Raw genomic sequence first — 21,626 nt, forward strand, 5'->3', positions numbered from 1 at the left:
AATTACAGAGTTAATTGGCTCCATTGAAGTCCTCACCCCGTCACTAAGTGGTATTAATTGGCACCTATTACAACGCTGATCAAAGAACCAAAATGCCTTCATCAGATTGACAAGTTTCCAAATTTCATACGATTTATTTTGCCAATCTACAATAGATATGTGGTTAGGAGAGCAAACTGGCAGAGGTAAAAGATCATCAATTTTACCAAATGGCAGACAGCTGCTAAGTGCTGAAAGACCTATTCTAATGCTATAACACTGTCCACATGGTAGAGTACTGATATTTGTCATATTTTAGGTTGTATGGTCCGCTAACTATATAGGCAGACCCTTTTTCCAAGATCAATGTTGAACGACACCATTTTGTCACTACAACAAAATCCAACCACTGGACACCTATTCTAAAATTGAAGACGTTTTTAGAAATAAAGCAATATTTATAAAGTATGCAGTCTGATCCAAACTTAAATTGATTCATTTATAAATCAGGTTGCTCAACATCCAACAGATTGAGAAATCTGAATGTTTCCGAATATGTATAGATAAAACAAAATTGCAATCTTGAGACCTTAAATAGGAGACAGAAAAGATTTGCAATATTTTATACACACAATTGGGTTCATTTGTGAAAAAGAAATAACAATTAACCTCCAAGAGGTTAATCAGAACTGACAATCTAAAAATTACTTTTTATGCTTCAATTGGGATTGGCTTTTCTACATTGCCTGTAATGTTGCAGATGGAGCATGAATAAACATACTAAATGCGTCTTTTACCATAGAAAAATGGAACAGGCCATAATGGAGAACAAGATACTATCAGTGCAAACACATTTCAATTTCATTATTTTCAACATCAACTGAATAACACAAACTATTCATATTCCAATTTACCTTTAGTTCTAAAATGCTTTCCTGTTTGGATTTTGCTAACTCTGCTATCTTAACTTTCTGTTCTTTCACCATGGTGGTCAGTTCCTGAACCAATGTCCCCAATTGGTTTTCCTTCTGCTGTGCTTGAGCAAGCACCCCTTTATTGTTTGTTAGTTCTGCAGTCACGTGATCAAAGCCACTCTTTACCTGTATTAAAAAAATAGTGAAGATTAAACGCGATACAGATTAAGGCAGTGTTAATTGTTTCTCCAGCCCCTCAGTTGTTTGTGCAAAACTATTTAGCCTTGAAGTCATTGCTAAATATTCTGCACTGCTCACCATCATATTTTTTCTTCAAGTCACTTGAAGATTCAAGAAGTGAATGCAGCCTGAACATTGAGATTTAAACTTCAGTAGGTCGAAATTATACTGAAGAAGACATTACACTGAGTCTGAAGAAGGGTTCTGTCCCAAAATGTCACCCATCATTTTTCTCCAGAGATGCTGCTTGAACAGCTGAGTTACTCCAGCATTTTGTGTCTATCGATTCCACTAACTTTGCATCTTAATTATATAAGAACTTCTTATAATGCAGATTCCCCAGATCAAAATCAATTTTCATTACATATGACCACAAAGTTCTGGAAAAGCAGTACTATGCTCAATGACAATATGCAACAAATCTAAACCCCAGACAAGCAAAGAGTTAGGTTCAGTTATATTAGAAACAAGAATATTTGATCCTAATTTAAAAACATATCATTTTCCCTCTTTCAGCACTGAGATGTTGATCTTGAGCAGCATAAATGGCATATGGTATGTGAAAGATACGTGGGCAGTCTCCAAAGGGGTTTTGCAACGCAGATGCTGAGTGGATGATCCCCCTTTCTACGGTGAGACAGGCAGATTTTTTTTTGGACAATCCGGATTGGAAGGTTATGGAGAACAGGCAGCAAAATAGAGTTGAGGTGAAGATCAGATCAGCCAAGACCTTACTGAATGGCAGAACACACCTCAGGCACCATAGATAACTCCTGCTATATCTATTAACAGTTTTATAAAAACTATTTCAAGTAAATTAAACTGAAGTATAGAGTTTCAAATGTCAAAATGAATATTAAGTTTAATATCAAGAAGTTATTCAGTATTCATTCAGAGGGGTGAATATTTGGTATAGACTTTCAATAGAAGTGCGAGGCAAAACCCACAGAATAATCTAACAAAAAAGAAAGCTTGTTGAAAAAGATTGTGGGAAACTACTGGTTGGATAAATTGAAACGGACCACAAAGCCTCATGACCCTGTGGTATTAAGAATTCATGGATTTTAAATGTCAGAATATTTCAAATGCTGAGTTTATTTTGCTTAAACATTCAAAATATTATTCATTTTCCAGAAGCATAGGAGCTTCTTTGGCAATGAGACTCCTGTTTATAATTTTTTTTATTCTTCTCATTGGAAGTTTGAGTTTGCATGACAGTCACTGGTTAATTGTCAAGAATTTAATGTAAGAATACATAAGGCAATTTTTTTCTCAGCTGAAAATATAATTAGCTCAGAAGTTTCAGTTCGTGCCTTCCCTTCTCCTTTAACCTGCTAATAGGTTTCTGTTTGAATTATTTATCCACTACCTTTTTAATAAAGGTTATTATTAGCTTTGCTTCTATCTTTATATTTGATATCTGCATAAAATATCCTCAATTTGCCGACGATGGCAGCCACGGTGTACTTCTCTTTGCTGTTTAGTATGTGTTTGTTCATTTGTGTTGTCTGTGAAAATCCCACAAAGATCACTTTCATGAGAGAGGTACTCCTTAACATCAGACATACGGTACCTCCAAACATCGTTCCGGATTTCTCTCACTCGCTGGATTATTTGGACATACTCGTCGGTGGGGCTGTGGCTGTGTTCAAGGTCTTGAGATGGAGGAGGACCCGTGGGAAGCACTCTGGAGCACTCACCTGACTCTGGCGACAAAGATTACGCACACCGCTCCCGAGTATATTCCTTGCAAATCTACGTTCTCTCAACAACAAAGTGGACGAACTGCAACTCCTGCGCCCCTACAAACAAGGACTTCTCTCGAGCCGCTGCCCTGTGCTTCACCGAGACCTGGCTGTGTGAGTCGACCCCGGACAACGCGCTGTAACTGGCTGGCTTTCAACTACACAAAGCGGACCGCGAAGCAGAGGCAGCCGGAAAATCAAGATGCGGTGGAATATGGTTGCATACCAACCAGGACTGGTGCACCCTTTTATTCTCCGAGGGAATTTACCTCTTTTATTCTCGCTGGAGTCTACATTTCCCCCCCCCCCCCCCCAAGCCTGCATATGTGTGGCGCAAACGCAACTCGCTGACCAGGTATTGAGGGTAGAGGGTGATTTCCCGGACTCCATGGTCATTGCTTTGGAGGATTTTAACAAGACCCAGGACTGGTGCACCCTTTTATTCTCCGAGGGAATTTACCTCTTTTATTCTCGCTGGAGTCTACATTCCCCCCCCCCCCCCCCCCAAGCCTGCGTACGTGTGGCGCAAACGCAACTCGCTGACCAGGTATTGAGGGTAGAGGGTGATTTCCCGGACTCCATGGTCATTGCTTTGGAGGATTTTAACAAGACTAACCTCAGTCGAGAGCTCCCAAAGAACAGACTTCATGTTACTTGCCCCACCAGAGGGGAGAGAACACTCGATCACTGTTACACTTCAATCAAGAACGCATATCGCTCTGTTCCCCAGGCAGCTCTGGGTCTCTCTAATCATTGTTTAGTTCACCTTATTCCGACCTACAGGCAGAAACTAAAATCTGCTAAACCTGTGGTCAGAACAACGAAAAGGTGGACAAGTGAGGGCATTGAAAAACTACAGTCCTGCTTTGACTGCACTGATCGGAATGTGTTCAGGGAAGCAACCACAAGCCTCGATGAGTACACAGACACTGTGACATCCCATGTCAGCTTTTGCGAGGACAGTTGCATTCCCACGAAGACCCGGATCTGCTTCAACAACGACAAGCCTTGGTTCACAGCAGAACTCAGACAGCTCTGCCAGTCTAAAGATGAGGCCTACAGGAGCGCGGATGCAGACCTCTACAGGCAGGCCAAGTACAAGCTGAGAAGAGGAATCAGAGCTGCCAAGGAAAACACTAATAATCATGAAGTGCCCAGAGAGACTGGTCCTTAAGCACATCAAGGTTGCTCTCCCACCCACCCTGGATCCACACCAATATGCACACAGAGCCCGCAGATCAACAGATGACGCCATTGCCATGGCCCTCCATACTGTACTGCTCCACCTAGAACAACGGGGAACATCTGCACGGCTGCTGTTGTTGATGCAGCTCTGTATTTAATACAGTTATACCCAGCAGACTGGTCTCCAAGCTGTCCGACCTGGGCTTTCAACACATCTGCCTTTGGATAAAGGACTTCCTAACAGAGAGGCCGCAGTCAGTCAGGATGGGCCCCCACCACTCTCCCACTCTGTCACTCCGCACAGGGGATCCACAAGGCTGTGTGCTGAGCCCCCTCCTCTACTCTCTCTATACCTATGACTGCATACACGACACAAACACAATCATTAAATTTGCAGACGACACGACAGTGGCGGGGCTGATCAGTGAGGGTGACGAGTCAGCTTACAGGGAGGAGGTACCAAGGCTAACAGGCTGGTGCTCAGAAAACAACTTAGCACTCAACACCAACAAAACAAAAGAGCTCATCATCGACTTCAGGAAGAAGCAGGGTGACCATCCCCCACTGCACATAAACGGAGAAAGAGTGGATAGAGTCTCCAGTTCCTGGGCACCCACATCTCAGAAGATCTCACGTGGTCAATCAACACAAACTCTCTGGTTAAGAAGGCACAACAGATGCTTCACTTCCTATGAACATTCAGGAAAGTCAACTTGCCACAACAGCTGCTAGTGTCCTTCCACCACTGCTCCATTGAGAGTGTCCTGACACATGGGATCCTGGTGTGGTCTGGCAACAGTAATGCAGCTGACAAGAAGGTTCTGCAGAGAGGCATCAACACAGCCCAGAAGATCATCAACACACATCTGCCTGCCCTGGAAGACATCTATAGCTCCCGTTACCTGCAGAAGGCATCCTGCATCCTAAAGGACCCATCTCACCCCGCCCATCACTTGTTTGCCCTTCTGGCCTCAGGAAAGCACTACAGGTTCATCAAAGCGCACATCACAAGACTAACAAACAGTTTCTACCCTAAGGCCATCACCACACTGAACTCTGCACTGAAAGCACAACCCCCATAGACAATATTTATACTGTTCAATACCTACCTCTGTGCAATACTGATATATCCATTTATAATATTTATTTTTATAGTACTATTCTGTGCAATATCTTATATTCTGACAAGGTGCAATATCTTATATTCTGATAAGGGTGCATACGTAGGCATAATGTGTATGTGTGTGTGAGAATGTGTCACAGTGTGTGCACATGAGTGTATGAACAGTTTTTATTTTCCTCACTCTTTTACTGTTATTTTATTGTTATATTTTATCGTGTACATTTGAGCTCCGCTCAGGCAGTGCGCCTGAATTTCATTGTATGCACCACTATAATGACAATAAAGAAATTCAATTCAATTCAATTCAACATAGAAGAGGCATGATGGTCGACGTGCACAAGTTGGGCCAAAGGGCTATGACTCTTTTTGACTGTAGCTATGTAGCAACTGTATTGACAATGGTGCACCACTGTGCTGCTCATGCAGTTAATTTGTAGAATGTTGCACTGCGCTGTTGCACTCAGTTTTGGCACTTCTGATTAAAAGTTAGTGACTTGAAACATTGTTTCTCTCTCTCTGTAGGTTTTGACTGAACACTGTATCAACAGGAGGAAATTAGATTTTTTTGCTTTTATATTTAAGATTGACATAGAATTAAATTGTCTATCACCTTCTCCAAAATCTAGTTATGTTATTAATTGGTTACTTTGTTCCCTCAAATCTATTGATTTGCATTTAAACGTATGTCTAGTTGTCCAAATGTTTTAATGTTATTAAAATACTGCTGCATGTGGCTGTTTTCAATTATTTTAAGTGCAGTTGAAATTATGTATAGTGAATACAGTGCCCTCCATAATGTTCGGGACAAAGACCCATCATTGGTGATGTCCATGAATCAGACTTCAAGCAGTCATTGCATGCAAAGGATATGCCACAAAATACTAAACATGAGTACTTTCATTTACATGGCATTGCTGTGTCCCAAACATTATGGTGCCCTGAAAAAAGGGGGGGGGGTATATATAATTACTGCTGTAATTTCTACATGGTGAAACCAAAATGTATAAAAATGGCCTTTATTAAAATCTGACAATGCGCACTTTAACCACATATGATTATTTTTTTTATTACAAATCTCGAATTGTGGAGCACAGAGGTAAATAAATAAATGATGGGTCTGTGTCCCAAACATTATGGAGGGCACTGTAGCGAACTGCCAGCAGTTAGAAGGCATCATTTCTGGCCCAACCAATGTATCAAAGCCTCATATTTCTATGTTTAACCTTGTTGGCTTAAAGTGCACCAACAACTTAATATGTTTTGTCCATCTTTAAACATTATAGTGGTAATCGTCAAAGTAAACACAAAAATGTTATTAACCAATTAATATTAGCTCAATATGATTTCATGAAGTTGTACAACGGTGCCCATTAATTACCTCTTTAAATCGATTTGCTTCAATAGTAAGAGCCAACCGAAATTCATCCTCCAAAGCAACGTACTGTTGATTAGAAAGGTCAATTTTTTCTTGATAACCTTTCAATTGTTGAGCATGTTTTTCTTCTACTTTTGCTACTTCTCGAGACATAGCATTTTGAAATTCTGGCCCATTTAAAGTAACTCTGGATTCTACTTCTTTTCTGTGGAATAAAAACATTGCACTTTAGCAAGGTGATAAAGCAGCATATTTTGAAATTACTTTAATCTAAAATAAAACAAATAACATATGTTATGCTCATTAAACAAAACAAGATTGCAGAAAAATTAGAGGCAAAAATGAATCATCAGGTCTATGATAAATCTCTAGCAGAAACTGCAGTAATAATATTTCATGATAACTGCAAGTACAAGAGCATTTACTGTGACCTATTTCCTTGTTGTTTCCCAAGTTAAGGATGTACATGGAAGACCTCCATCAATGGAAGCTGCAAAGTTATAACACAAAAGCTTGTTCATTTATGTACTAATTGTGTTATAATGCCAGAGACTTTTTTTGAAAAAAATGGATTATTCGGAAAATCCTGAGATGGAATATTAGGACATGGATGTGACCAAATGGGAATATTGAACATCAGAACTGTGCCGATTGTTTAATTATTACAATCTTTGGCCGGAGCAGCCATGATAGCAGTGGTGGAGGTGGCAGCGATAGCACGAGTGTGTCGGCACGAGTGGCCGGGGTAGCAGCGGCGGCAGGAGCAGCTTGAGAGACGGCCGGAGAGGTGGCACAGACTGGGCTGAGGTGGGATCGGCAGCCCGGCCTAGCAATGGCTGGTAGATCAGTCCACTATAACCAAAATGCGTTTATAAAGAGGTCCAAAAAAACGAGGGTTTACTGTATTCTTGTCTTGTTGAACTGAGCTTTGCTACCGTTTTTTGATGGAGATAATAATAAACAAATAGAGTGTACAAAAGTTGCAAAAGCATTTTATGTACATTCATGTGGGAGTTTTGATGGCGAAGGGCCAGGAAACATAAAATGGCCATTCAGTCATTTGATCTATTTTTGGTTAGGTTGGTTGAGAAAGGAATGTTGAGCATAGTGAAGGAAGGTTATGAAACATCACAAATTGTATCATGACTTTAAAAAAAATCAATTTAAGCCAGCATGCTTTTAATATTTCACCCAAAACAATGCAGCACACTTTCACTTTTGCACTGTCAGCTTAGATTTAACTCCATATTGATGTTTGAAGCTGAATCAGCTACCTTCTGACAAAGTTGTTGGATTGTTACCAAGGGAACAGATACAAGCACTGTATTCTATGTAAAATTGGGTATCAGATAGGCTGCAATAGATATTTTGTAAATAGCACATCATTGGAGATGGGCAACAGCAGAGTAAGGATGGCAGAGGATGGCAAAGGAAACAGTAGAGTTGAAAGTGATGGAAATCTTGAATGGATTGATAATTAATTGCCAAGATCAGTGTCAGAACAGGAAGCAGCAATTGCAGTCATCAACTATAATGGAAAATGGAAATGAATAGAAGTGGACCAATCCAAATGTGCCTACAGCTAAAACAGTAGAAATTATAACTAATTATCTAGATCCACTGAAAATATTGAAAGTCCCAAATAATGAATAAAATTGCAAAGCAAAATTAATAAGCAGATGAAAATAACTTTGTTTCAATATACTTCAATAATTGAACAAAAATCCTAGTGCGAATATTCCTTCATTTGAAGATAGATTATAAATACTACCAATTTATTTTGGGTGCAAGATGATTAATTATAAATGATAAATAGAAGTTAGTACGTATACTGCTTTTGCTGTGTCCTATTATTTCTTTAATTTCATACATTAAGTAAAATAGCTAAATGTAATCAACTATTTAGCAGTAAATATTTTGTGACCTATTTAAATCATCCTTTCCATCTGAGAAATTGCAGCTGTTGATTAGAAATTAACCAAAATACCATACATGACAAGATACAATGCAAAACATAACCATCTATTTACGATATTGATCCAAGTTTTAGCTTAATCCAAGACTGTTAAAAACATGATAAAATATGCAAGACAGATAAATATCAAAAGTGCACAAATTATGCACTATGCTACCTGTTTAAATGACATAAAATGTAATTAAAAACTGAACATTAACATATGATTAATTCTGACAGAGGTCAACTAATTTTCTCAGCAATGACATTTACGCTACAGTATTACAATGAAATTACATGGGAAACATGGAACTAACTAATCCTGGAACTACTTATCCAGCAGCACTGTAAAAGTAGCTTGTGCATCAACATTCTTATTCTCCACATCTGGGAGAGGAAACCGCAGAGATGCTGCATTTGTGACCATCTTCAAGCAAGGAATCAAGTCTGACAGTCTCCCTGCGATCTACCTCGGGGAAAGTTATTTCCAGGACACCCCTTAACCACTATCTCCTGCTGATCAAACAACTCCCTAAATTGTAGCAAGTAGTTGGTCCGTTTAGAGACAGTAGACACTACCTTCAACTTTGAGCAAAATGTAGGGAGCTACTATATGCAAGCAATAGGACACAGCAAGGTTTAGATTTATTATCATTGTCAGGGTACAATGAAGAGCTTTGTTTTGCAAGCTATCTGATCAAATCAGATAACACTATACATAAATACAATCAAGCCAAACTTAAGTGCAATAGGTAAAGCAAAGAGAAAGATAGAGTGCAAAATATAGTTCTCAGTCTCCAAAGTTTTTATTTCAGAGCCAAACTTAGTGAAGACCTGTGTGAAATAAGGTTGTTTCCTTGACCGACAGTTTTTCCGAATCCTTCTGGTCACAATGTTATACCTCGTATCCAACAAACTCCCCAAAAATGTACACAACAAAGTATTATTTCTGTCCTGTACACTGACATCATCATCATCAATTTGGCTAACTACTGTGGTGTCACAGCTAATTTATAGATGGCATTAGAGCTGTGCTTAGCCGCACAGTCATGGAGGTAAAGAGAGCACAGCAGGAGGCTAAGCACGCAGCCTTGAGGTGCTGATCGTTGGTGAGTAGGCAAGGTAGTTACCGATCCACACTGATTGAGGTCTGCCGGTGGGAAGGTCAAGGATCTAGTTGAAAGGGATTATTGTCAAATTCCCAGAATCAAGGGATATGGGGAGAAAGCAGGAACGGGGTACTGATTTAGGATGATCAGCCATGATCATATTGAATGGTGGTGCTGGCTCGAAGGGCCGAATGCCCTACTCCTGCACCTATTTTCTATGTTTCTATGTATCACTCTTCTTCATTACTGTTGAAGCAACATCCATCTAGACAAGCTTCATTACACTGTAACATTTCCCTTGTAGAGGTTTCTTATCAAGACTCATCTAATTTTCATACTCTACAAGGGAAATGTTACAGTGTAATGAAGCTTGTCTAGATGGATGTTGCTTCAATGGAATGTTGAGCATTTCCAAGTCTCCTCTCCATCCCGCCACAGCCTACCTTCTGATAAGTGGCAATGACAACTGGTGGCGGGATGGAGAGGAGACTTGGAAATGGCAATGTGACTAAATGGCAACAGTCAGTGGTTAGTTGTGTAGGAAAATAACTGCAGATGCTGGTACAAATCAAAGGTATCACAAAATGGTGGAGTAACTCAGCAGGTCAGGCAGCATCTCAGGAGAAAAGGAATGGGTGACGTTTCGAGTCGAGATTCTTCTTCAGACTGATGTCAGGACAAAGTCCCGCCCCCTCCCCTGACATCAGTCTGAAGAAGGGTCTCGACCCAAAACGTTACCCATTCCTTCTCTCCTGAGATGCTGCCTGACCCGCTGAGTTACTCCAGCATTTTGTGATACAGTCGGTGGTTACGTTCTCTCATGTGGGAGATTATTAGTGCACGCTCACATGTAGGAATAAGTTGCTTATCTGATGTTTCTCAACTGGAATGGAACAGTATGCAATCAACAAACATCAAACATCCCTAGTTTTGATCTTATCACTTAATGCAAAGCTACAAACTATTTCATTGAAAGCACAATATAAAAAATATTTTATTTATCAATGCTCAAATTCTAAACAGTTTAAAATTAGGCATGATTTACTGAAATACTAGTCTCCGTTTATTAGTTTATGATAGGTTCAGGCATAGATAATTACCAAGGAGGTATAGTTCTAGTTAATTGTTCCAACAAAGATCAATCCCATAGGCATTATCCCCCCATACCTGTGCTCTTTCTCTCTGCAAGCAAGAAGCTCCTGCAGTTGCTGTACTTTTTCTTTTTGCTGATCAAGGGAGACCTGTAGTAACTCAACTTCTCTTTGAGCAGCTGCAGCTTTCAACTCTGTTTCTTGAATTCGTTTCATCTACACACAAATATCATCAAGCTCATTAAGGTTGTACAACAGATTAAAGTTAAATCGCATTGAATATGTTTACCAGTAAGTTCATTAGCCTTTCACTACTAGCGTACACAACTTCTTGCCCCAATAAAAATTAAATGCCCTGAACATCACATAGAAATAGCAATGACATCAGATACCACATTTCTCAGCTCCAGAGCTGCGAGCCAAAGCAACTACGCATCTTCGTTTAAGGAACATAAATAAAAGGAGAAGGGGTTCAGCTTTCAATCAGATCACACAGCACCATTTCCCTGGACTAACTCCAGCATCTCTTGATTCTCTTCATTCCAAAAATCTACCTCTATCTTCAAAATACTGGGCAAGTGAGTCCCAATACAGAATTCCAAATAAATTATCCTCTGGGTGAAGAAATCCTTGGCTCGGTCTTGATAGGCAAACCTTTTGTTTTGGTGTGACCCTCTGGTTTTGAATGCCTGAACCATTCTCGTATTGCAAAATAATTCTTCTCAACTTAAGTATGGACCCAGGTCAAACTCACCATCCTTGCTCTCAACCTGGCAGACCTTTGCCAGTCTGGCCAATAAGGAGACGAGATCCGATTGAGACACAATATTCTAGATGCGTTCTCATCAGAGCCCTGCATAATACATCTGCACTTGTATTCGAAACATCTTGCACTAAAAGTCAACATACCATGCAACTTTCTAATTGTTTGCAGTTTGTGCAAATTAGCTTTTATTGATTAGTGTACAGAACATCTAAATCTCTCTGAACATCAACACCTGCAGTGGAAAGACATGGGATTGATTTTTGTCTGGGTTGGGATGTCCAGTTTAAAAATAAGGGTGGGCCATTCAGGACAAAGATAAGGACAAATTTCTTCACTTGGAGGTTTGTGAATGTTTGGAATTCTCTACTCTAGGGAGCTGCATATGTTCAGTTACGGAATTTATTCAAGAAAGCACTTAGATATTATGGAAACCAAAGGATTACGGGTTCAAAGCACCCTTGAGGTAAGAGGCCAATAATGATCTTTGGAATAACACAGCAGGCATGAGGGACTTAATGACCTAGCCCTGCTTCTATTTCTTATGTTTTTATGTTGAGTGGGGGATGTGGAGGCAGAATTAAGCTGATAGATTGCAAGAGTTGAAAGTAGACAAAAACCACACAGTAATTTGTTTGGCTTTGAGGAAGCATTAACACACCTCCTGGTCCACAAAGGGTACTTGCCTTGAGGAGTCAACGTTACCTGCCTGCATACGTTTCATAAGGTCATAAGTGATAGGAGTAGAAATAGGCCATTGGCCCCATCAAGTCCACTCCACCATTCAATCATGACTGATCTATCTCTCCCTCCTAACCCCATTCTCCTGCCATCTCCCCATAACCTCCGCCATCTGTACTAATCAAAAATCTATCTATCTCCGCCTTAAAAATATCCACTGACTTGGCCTCTACAGACTTCAGTGGCAAAGAATGCCACATATTCACCACCCTCTGACTAAAGAAATTTCTCCTCATCTCCTTCCTACAAGAACATCTTTTAATTCTAAGGCTATGACCTAGACTCTCCCACTAGTGGAAACATCCTCTCCACATCTACTCTATGCAAGCCTTTCACTATTCTGTAAGCTTCAAAGAGGTCCCCTCCTCATTCTTCTAAACTCCAGCGAGTACAGGCCCAGTGCTGACAAATGCTGTTTCCCCCAAGATTCGAAAATGACTGTGTTAATGAACTGATTGCTAAAGTGGAAGTTTCATAATATTTAATTGACTAACTGCCAGTATACTCAGTTTTAACGCCTGGCCCTCCTTATACCTCTGCTAAAAACAGATTCTTTCTTTCTCTGGAAGGGAACAATGGTGATTTTGTGCCCATTTCAAGACCTTTTTGAGTTTTAGCATCAGACACAAATGTTATCCATTTGTTTTTGAAAGTCAGGTTTCAGGTCAGAACATTTCAATTCTAAAAATTTTAATTTAGTTACAAAGGTTTAAGATGATTGGAAAACAATTAGAGGTAACACGAGCAGAATCATTTTATACACCACTGGATTTGACCGATAAAAACCTGAAATAATATGTGGAAAAATCAGGAATATAACTTACAAGACTGCTCTTAGATCTCTCATGAAATCGAATCACTTTCTCTGTCATCCTTTCAAATATTGAGGCAATAGGACAATTTTATAATGCACAACATCAATGAGGTTTACTGTACTGGAAACGCAAATGTGACATCAATAAACTATTTTTACAAATCACATCATATATTCCGTAATGGGCAAATACCTCCATAGTCTGTTGTTGCAGTCTTTGTGTCTCTGTCTTCAAAAGTGTTTCTTCAAGAGATTTCAGGGCTTTATGTTTATCTTCCTCAGTACACCTCATTTTCTTTAGCTCCTCTGTAAGAGTCCCTACTTTCTTTTTTAACTCTGCAGCATAAGCTCGTAATTGGCTTTTGCCTTCTTTCTCTTTCACAAGCAACTCTTTTAGCCTGGAATTACAATAAAAATAAAAATAATAAAAAACTGAACTGAAAAATCAAAAAAGCAACTAATCACATTAAGTATGAACCAATCCTAAGATAATTTGGTGTATTATTATGATTCTAGAGGGCATCAACCAAAATAATATTATGTTGCATTGATGAAAATGCAATTATTAAATGAAATGATGTCCACTGACACATATTTATAGCACTGTTTAAGTGGGCAATCACTTCTAACACAAATTCAGCTTCCTTCTATGGAAGACAACAATTGAAGAAATATATAAATATTAGCCGTATTTTCACAAACAAAAATTGGAACACACAGAAACTTTGCAGACATTTCATTCAAAGCTTAAATTTTGAATTATTTACAACATTTGCATAATCGCTGTAATGAGATATACTCAAACAATAGAGGCTTAATTTGTCTATAAGTAAACAATCCTGCACACAGTGTGCTCAACTATATTGATGAATTAATCTCTGTTGAATTTTGGAAATAGCACACCTGACTAAAATAACTAATCATCAAAATTGTTTATATACCAAAAGAAAGTGCACAATTCCAGAATTTTAAAGACCTCAATTGTTCCCAAATTATACATCCTCATAGGTCTATTATTAACGCCAATGGAATAATAAAACAAGCACAATAAATAGTTAATGCAAAATAAATATTTAACAGCTCAAGGAAATTATTCATAATAACTTTGCTTCCCAAATGCATCAGATAACAGATTGGCTTATTTATTGTAGCTTTGGTGATAAGGTACTGTGAAATCACTGAGGCACTGAAAGAAAATACTTCAAACATATTCCACACTGAATCACAACAAAAGCTGCATTACAGAAATAATTCACAAACACTGAATTGCATTTGTTAAAAAAAACTATTTGGCTTGCGATGATTTAAGGACGTAAACAATCTCAATTTCTCCCCTGATAAGACTATATCTCCTTCAAGCAGCACTTCCATTGGAACCAAATATGACTCGTTTTTAATAATTACAGAAAGCAACAAAGCCAGATAATTCAAACATTAGAAATGAGCTTAAGAACTACAAAATGGTAAACAAAAGTGCCCGATGAACTGTTAGGGGCTCTCCAATTCATTTTGGAGCGGATTAAATTTTTTAAAAAACACTAAATCACAGGGGCAGCAACCAATAAGAACACTTGAGAATTATTGTTAGCTCTGTACCTTATACATGGGATACTGCCAATGAATCCCATTACATGGATTTGCTTATGGCTTTAAAACAAAATCCAAGCCCACTCTCGCCTCAACAGAAAAATTCCATCAGAATATTGATGGGTAACAGAATTACGTTTCTTTTGTATTCATAGGGGAAATTGGCAGTTTTTGCCGTTTGATGTCATTTTATCCTGCAATTAAAATACATTTGCTTAACCAAAAAATATGAATTAACGTGCATGCGTGTGCGTGCGAGTGATGGCATATTATATTAGAATATTAAAAGGTATCTAGTTTGGGGTAAAATTTGCAGTTTGCTTTTTATTCATGGATTCAGTAAACTGAGAGGACACGATAGCTATTTGCTACAAGCTTTCCGATTTTAACACCTTTGGAATCATGGCATACCAAGTGGAAAATTACTTAGATGCTAACCACACAGCAATAACAGGGCAAATCCAATCATCCCAGTCTGCTCCTAATAGGCACCAATGTGACAAAATACATCACCCACTGTGCAGCCACATGGTGCTTATTCATCAATATCAACTATCTGATGAAGAGACTAGTTTATGTCAGGACCATACACTCCTGTCTCCTTGCAGCTCTGGTCCAAAGATGGACAAAAGAAACAAACTTCAGAGGTAAGATAACAATTTCAACCCCATGATATTGAGATCAAAAGATGGGAAGTGACAGAACATTTTTCATACCATGATAACAGCTAAACATATTCAACAATCAGGCATAGGATGATAAGCAAATACGATTCATACCAGAAAATGCAAGGCAATGAACATTTCCAAACTTTCCTTTAACGCAGAATATTCCAACAGCAACATCCTGAGGATCACCACTGTTATAGTCATTGATAAAACAGCAGGCCCTTCAGCCCACGATGATCATCAACCACCCATTTACAATAATACCACGTTAATTCCCTTCTTTTACTTTGCCCCTATTCTCCCTGCAGATTCTATCACTCACATCTTTGAGAAATTGAAGGAAACTAGACCACCTTGTGGGAAACCCACAAGGCAAAAGGAAGTACATGCAAAATCCATTCAGACAGCACCTGGGGTCAGATAAGAATCCAGCCTCTGGCTCCAATAAGGACTATCGCAACATTTAAAAAACATTTACACAGGTACACGGATAGGACAGGTTTAGAAGGATATGAGCCAAACGCAGGCAGGTGGGACTAGTGTAGATGTGACATGTTGGCTGGTGTGTGCACGTTGGGCCGAAAGGCCTGTTGCTATACAGTAAGACTATGACTCTAAGGAGTAGATCTATCCTCCACAATTTTTACATTTACCCAGTCAATTAACCTACATACCTGTACGTCTTTGGAGTGTGGGAGGAAACCGAAGATCTCGGAGAAAACCCGCGCAGGTCATGGGGAGAACGTACAAACCCCGTAGTCAGGATCGAACCCGAGTCTCCGGCGCTGCATTCGCTGTAAGGCAGAAACTCTACCGCTGCGCCACCGTGCCGCCCTTATTTATTTATTTAATTAATTATCCAAATCAAAGTGTAAAGTAAAATCATCGGGTGACAAAATACTTTGCTTCCAACTGTGGAAAATTAACTGTTTGATTTTCAATGGTTTTACATGAATAAATCACCTTTACTAATTACATCAGTTTACATCTGGGATTAATTGATGTGCTCAAATTAATAGTCCCTAGCACCCTTTCTCTCATTGGCATAATGTTTTCATAATGCGATTTTCCATAACTCAAGGTTTATTAAGGACGCAGCGTTTTGGAGAACTACCAGTTCAACATTGTTGTATTAACCTAAACCAGTTTTGAAAATGGACCATTGTATAACATAATCATTCAAATTTAAGGTGCTACCAGAACCTAAAAAACTGCTTGCAAAATGATTCCAGAAAAATGGGTTGAAGCTATAATGTGTTGTCGGCAATGTCTTCATAAGAGTTTAGACTAGCTTGAATTAAACTGTGTTCTGTGCGAGGTGGGTTTTGTTAAAGATCACCTCTCATCCACCTATTTCCATGCCTAACCTTGCATCAGATCATTATCTTGTCCCTCAAGTCACACAGCAACATTTATATCCATATTACATGTTTCTGCATACTTAAACATAGTGCACTGTAACATTGAGATCAATCTATTATGATTCAGGTACCTGTCTGAAGTATGCACGGCCATGTTGTGAAAATCCTTTTTCTCATTAGCTTGACTTTGTAAATTGTTCACATGATCCATCAATTGTTTCACAGTTTGCTCTGCCTTCCATCTTGTCTCACGCTCTTGGTCCAACTCTTGAATAAGCACCTAATAAATCATACTCAATTTATTTTACAAAGTGTTAAATACAAGTGTTTCAGTTACACAGAATGTATACATTTGCACTGGTGTTGTCTTTTTCACATCCTGAAGCATCACAAAAGTTATAAATTATTTTTATACAGATGTAAATGGCAGTTAACGTACATGTCACTGAAGCCCACAAACAGCAAGGATAATAAATTGTCAGTTAATCAATCAGTTCTTTGATGTTATTTGGCAGATGAGGCCTGGACATGATCTCAGGAGAATTGTATGCTTAACAGCATAATTCTCGCAATTCTCCAGGAGAATAACAGCATATCTTTTCTGATCGTCTTTTACATCTATCTGTGCAGGAAGAGCGACTTTGATTTAATTTGTCAGTTGAAGGGCATGGACACAGAAACTGCAGAAAGTCCTTAAATTACACCACAATCTAGATTATATTTCCCCAGAGTGGAGCTTGAACGTATAGCTTTGTTTAAACTAGAAATCCAAGTCATACCACTTTTAGAATCATTATACTGTAATGAGAGTACATTTCTGTATAAACGTAGAATATAATTTCCACATAAATTCTAAAAATTGATGTTTCAAGCTAAACTGCAGGACCAGTTAAAAGGTACGTAAAACAGGATGCTATAACAGCACTAAATGTTGCTGGGTAATCTATTGATTCTACATCAGTCAAGCTGCTCAAGATAAGATGTTCTTGAAACATGTATATTAATCTTGCAAAGGTTACCAATTTAAATGCAAATATAATGTTTCTATTACCCTGTATGTGGATTCCTCGGTTATATTAGTTTCCTTGTTGTCCTGTAATTTACATTTAACTTTTTGCACTGAAGTATTTCTGGGTATGCTCCCTATTATTTGAAGTTCACCTGAATCTACAGGTGAATTGCTGGAGAATTCTTCATTTCTGGCTTGCTTGACAGAGGATTTTAATTTTCGCATGCAAGGTTGTTCAACCCTAAGACAAAAAAAAAGCGTTACAACTTCATAATGTTTCACACCACAGGACTTTCTGCATCCGTAACATACTGACTCTTGAAAGAGCCATGCATTCATCTGCCTATCCTCCAGATGCTTTCAAACAAGATTCTCTTCACACTCAGGATAATAACTTTTCCTGTACTTCCCTTTCCTCATTCTGGTGCATTTACATTTATACCCTCTAATTTACCATTACTAATAATCTCTTAGATTCAAATAAACTGGGATGGAAGGAAATAATTGAAAGTATAGATAACACCGTGACATGAAAATATACTACCAAAAAACAATTCTTGCCTCATTAATAATGTTCTTCCTCTTAAACCATAAGATTGACCTTTACGATGCAGAGAATTCATTTCTAATATATAGGGGGATACGCTTGATTATTTGACATCCTCAGAATAGTAATTACAGTTAAGGAAAGCAAGAGCGAGACACATAAGAGACAGCAAGTATTGCAATATTGACTAAAAGTACTGGAGGGACTCAGCAGTTCAGGCGGTATCTGTAGAGGGAAATAATCGGAGGACATTTTGGGTCAAGACCCTTTGGGTCAAGAATCGAGTCTGAAGAAGGGTCTCGACCGGAAACTTCACCCATTCCTTCTCTCCTGAGATGCTGCCTGACCTGTTGAGTTACTCCAGCATTTTGTGATACCTGCGATTTGTACCAGCATCTGCAATTATTTTCCTACACTACCTTGAATACCTCCATTTATTTCTGAGAATGCTAACAGTAACTTGTAATGGGCAGATTATGTCTAATTAATGCATATTAATAGTTTGATCTGGTGACTAAGTAGTGAATGAAGAAATGTCGATCCCTGTATTTTACAGGGACTTACAGAAGGCTTTCACTTATAAAAGATTACTTAATAGTGAAAGTTCATAGAACTAAAAGCAGATTATTTAGCTAGTTTAGTCATTCAAAGCTTTCAAAGGTTCAAAGGTCTTTTACTGTCACATGTACCAATTAAGGTACAGTGATATGTGAATTACCATACATACATACGATAAGAAAAGCAACAAGATGCACAACTCCATAAAAGCTAACATAAACATCCACCAGAGGATTCCCCACATTCATCACTGTGACGGAAGGCAAAAAAGTCCAACGGTCGAAGTCCCCGTGTCGGGGCGATCAAAACTCCCACGCCGGGGTGATCGAAGCTCCCACATTGGGGCGGTCGAAACTCCCACAGTTGGAACTCCCGAAGTCGACCTCTGACCAGAGACCGCGAGCTCCGTGATGTTAAGTCAGCAAGCACCCGCGAGCTCCGAGGTCGACCCCTGGCAATGGGATCATGAGCTCCAAGATGCTAAGTCCGCAGGTGACCGCGGTGGAGCTCTCAAAATCTCCACAAAGGCCGCCAACGCCTCGGTTAGGCCGCAGTGCGGACGGAGATACGATATGGAAAAAAATCGCTTCTCCGTCGAGGTAAGAGATTCAAAAACGTTTTCCCCAACTCCCCCTCCCCCCCACACACATAAAACAAGCTAAAGAACATTAAAAACATACATTTAACACATACAATTAAAACACAAAGAAGGAAAGGACAGATAGACTGTTGGCGAGGCAGCCATTGCTGGCGCCACCCGGTGGTTTCATCACCATTGGGCCATCAGATACAGAACAGCTACTGGAGCAGGATTCCAGCAGCTGCAGCCTCTTGTGTCTACCGAACAGGTATTTGGATTGGCAAGATGCAACCAGGTATGACCAGCAAAGATCTGGATTAAGGTCAAACTATTCAACACATTTACAACAGATTATCTAGAAATCCAAAGAAGTATGAAGTATAGAAATAATTCAATATCTCACATCTTAATGAGGATGTACTAGTTTTGGAAGCTGCATGACGTAGACTTGCAGGAATGATATGAAGAAAGATTGTGCAAATTTGTTTTCTAAAAGGTGTAGGGCAATGGGGAATGTTTTCAGAGGAATTGAGAATTGATGGGAAGAAATTATTTCTATTGTTTGGAAAATCCACAATAAAGAAATCATAATCCAAAATTCAGAACCAGGCTTTTAAAGGAAAAAAAACTAAAGAACACTACGGATAGAGAGTTTAGAATTTTTTGCACAAACAACAATACTGGGTTAATTTGAGGTTTATGCCTTTAATCAATAGATTTTTGATTACCAAAGATATGTGGATATGAACCGAAGCCATGGTGTAAGCCCATGAATCATCAAACTGCAAAATATGCCCGAGAGGATAAACAGTGCTTCTAAGTGAAACCAAACTATTGATAAAACCCTCGTATCTAACTTCAAATAATATAAAGCTGCAAAAGTTAATCAAATTGTTTACAAAAATACGTTACAAAGAGGAACCAAGTTATACAATTTAAAAAAAAACTAATACATTATCTTTTAAAATTCTGATGTAATTATTTAAGCCCAGAAAACCGTATCCACTTTTTATTTGTGTATTTCTGCATATTGAATCATTTATATGGACTTCAAAGTTTAATATCTTTCATGGGAGGATTAGATTCATACTGATCTTCCCCTGGGAGAAATACACAAGAAAATAAAAATTACCACCAGTGAATTGTGCCCACCATTTGTCAGACTTACTGCAGCCAGTTTATTGATGACATAACGAATAGAAATGGAAAGTGCTGCCCGCGGGGAAGGCTGGAATCTGAGTGAAATAGGGCAAGTAAGTGCACGTGTCTCCTTAACCAGATTGAGGGATTTTATAACGGATTGTGCATAAACACAATTAGAAATAGAATGGTGAACTAAATGTCAAATCAGTTGCCAGAAGGGAGGAGAAAAGGAGAATAAATATTGAATTAAAGGGCGAGAGATTGGAAAATTAAAAACAAATTTTCTGTAACATCCTGTAACATTGTTCCTTGAAAGTCGCAGGTAGATAGGGTGGTCAGAAAGGCTTTTGGCACATTGGCCTTCATTATCAGAGTATAGAAGTTGGGAGATCATGTTGCAGTTGTACAGTATAAGACGTTGGTGAGTCAGAGTATTGTGTTCAGTTCTATGCACTATACTATAGGAAATATGTTGTTAAGCTGGAAAGGGTACAGAGAGGATTTATGATGATGTTGCCAGTACTAGAGGGTCTGGGTTATAGGGAGAGGTTGAGTAGGCTGGGACTCTATTCCTTGGAGCCCAAGAGGATGAGGGGTGATCTTAGAGAGGTGTATAAAATCATGAGAGGAATAGATCGGGTAGATGCATAGAGTCTCTTGCCCAGAGTAGGTGAATCGAGGACCACAGGACATAGGTATAAGGTGAAGGGGAAAAGATTTAATAGGAATCTGAGGGGTAACTTTTTCACACAAAGGGTGGTTGATGTCTGGAACAAGCTGCCAGAATTGAATTGAATTGAATTGAATACATTTTATTAGCCAAGTATGTATACATACAAGGAATTTGCCTTGATGTTTTGCTCGCAAGTAACAACATGACATACAGTAAACAGAAGAAGTAGTTGAGACAGGGACTATCGCAACATTTAAGAAACAGTTAGACAGGTACATGGATAGGACAGGTTTGGAGGGGTATGGACCAAACGCAGGCAGGTGGAACTAGAGTAGCTGGGACATGTTGGCCAGTATGGGCAGGTTGGGCCGAAGGGCCTGTTTCTACACTGTACCACTCTAACATTAGAAATCCAAAATTTGATTCCACAATTTATGTAAGTTTTAAACCTACATTCGCTAGTACAC

The 21,626-nt window shown here is 39.0% G+C and overlaps 1 protein-coding gene across 4 annotated transcripts in view; it reads right to left on the reverse strand.

Annotated features, from left to right (window-relative positions):
- The window catches only part of lrrcc1 (leucine rich repeat and coiled-coil centrosomal protein 1), a 68,008-nt gene that overhangs the window by 20,816 nt on the left and 25,566 nt on the right, over positions 1-21,626 (reverse strand). For all 4 annotated transcript variants that reach the window (XM_078397257.1, XM_078397258.1, XM_078397256.1 and 1 more), the window contains 6 exons: positions 17,701-17,899; positions 16,781-16,929; positions 13,227-13,431; positions 10,792-10,931; positions 6,565-6,766; positions 894-1,079 (listed from right to left, as the gene is read on the reverse strand). In XM_078397257.1, the coding sequence (XP_078253383.1) occupies positions 894-1,079; positions 6,565-6,766; positions 10,792-10,931; positions 13,227-13,431; positions 16,781-16,929; positions 17,701-17,899 (1,081 nt within the window). The remainder of the gene's footprint in view (positions 1-893; positions 1,080-6,564; positions 6,767-10,791; positions 10,932-13,226; positions 13,432-16,780; positions 16,930-17,700; positions 17,900-21,626) is intronic.

Source organism: Rhinoraja longicauda, chromosome 4 (assembly GCF_053455715.1).
Source record: "Rhinoraja longicauda isolate Sanriku21f chromosome 4, sRhiLon1.1, whole genome shotgun sequence".
In the NCBI taxonomy this organism is placed as follows: Eukaryota; Metazoa; Chordata; class Chondrichthyes; order Rajiformes; family Arhynchobatidae; genus Rhinoraja; species Rhinoraja longicauda.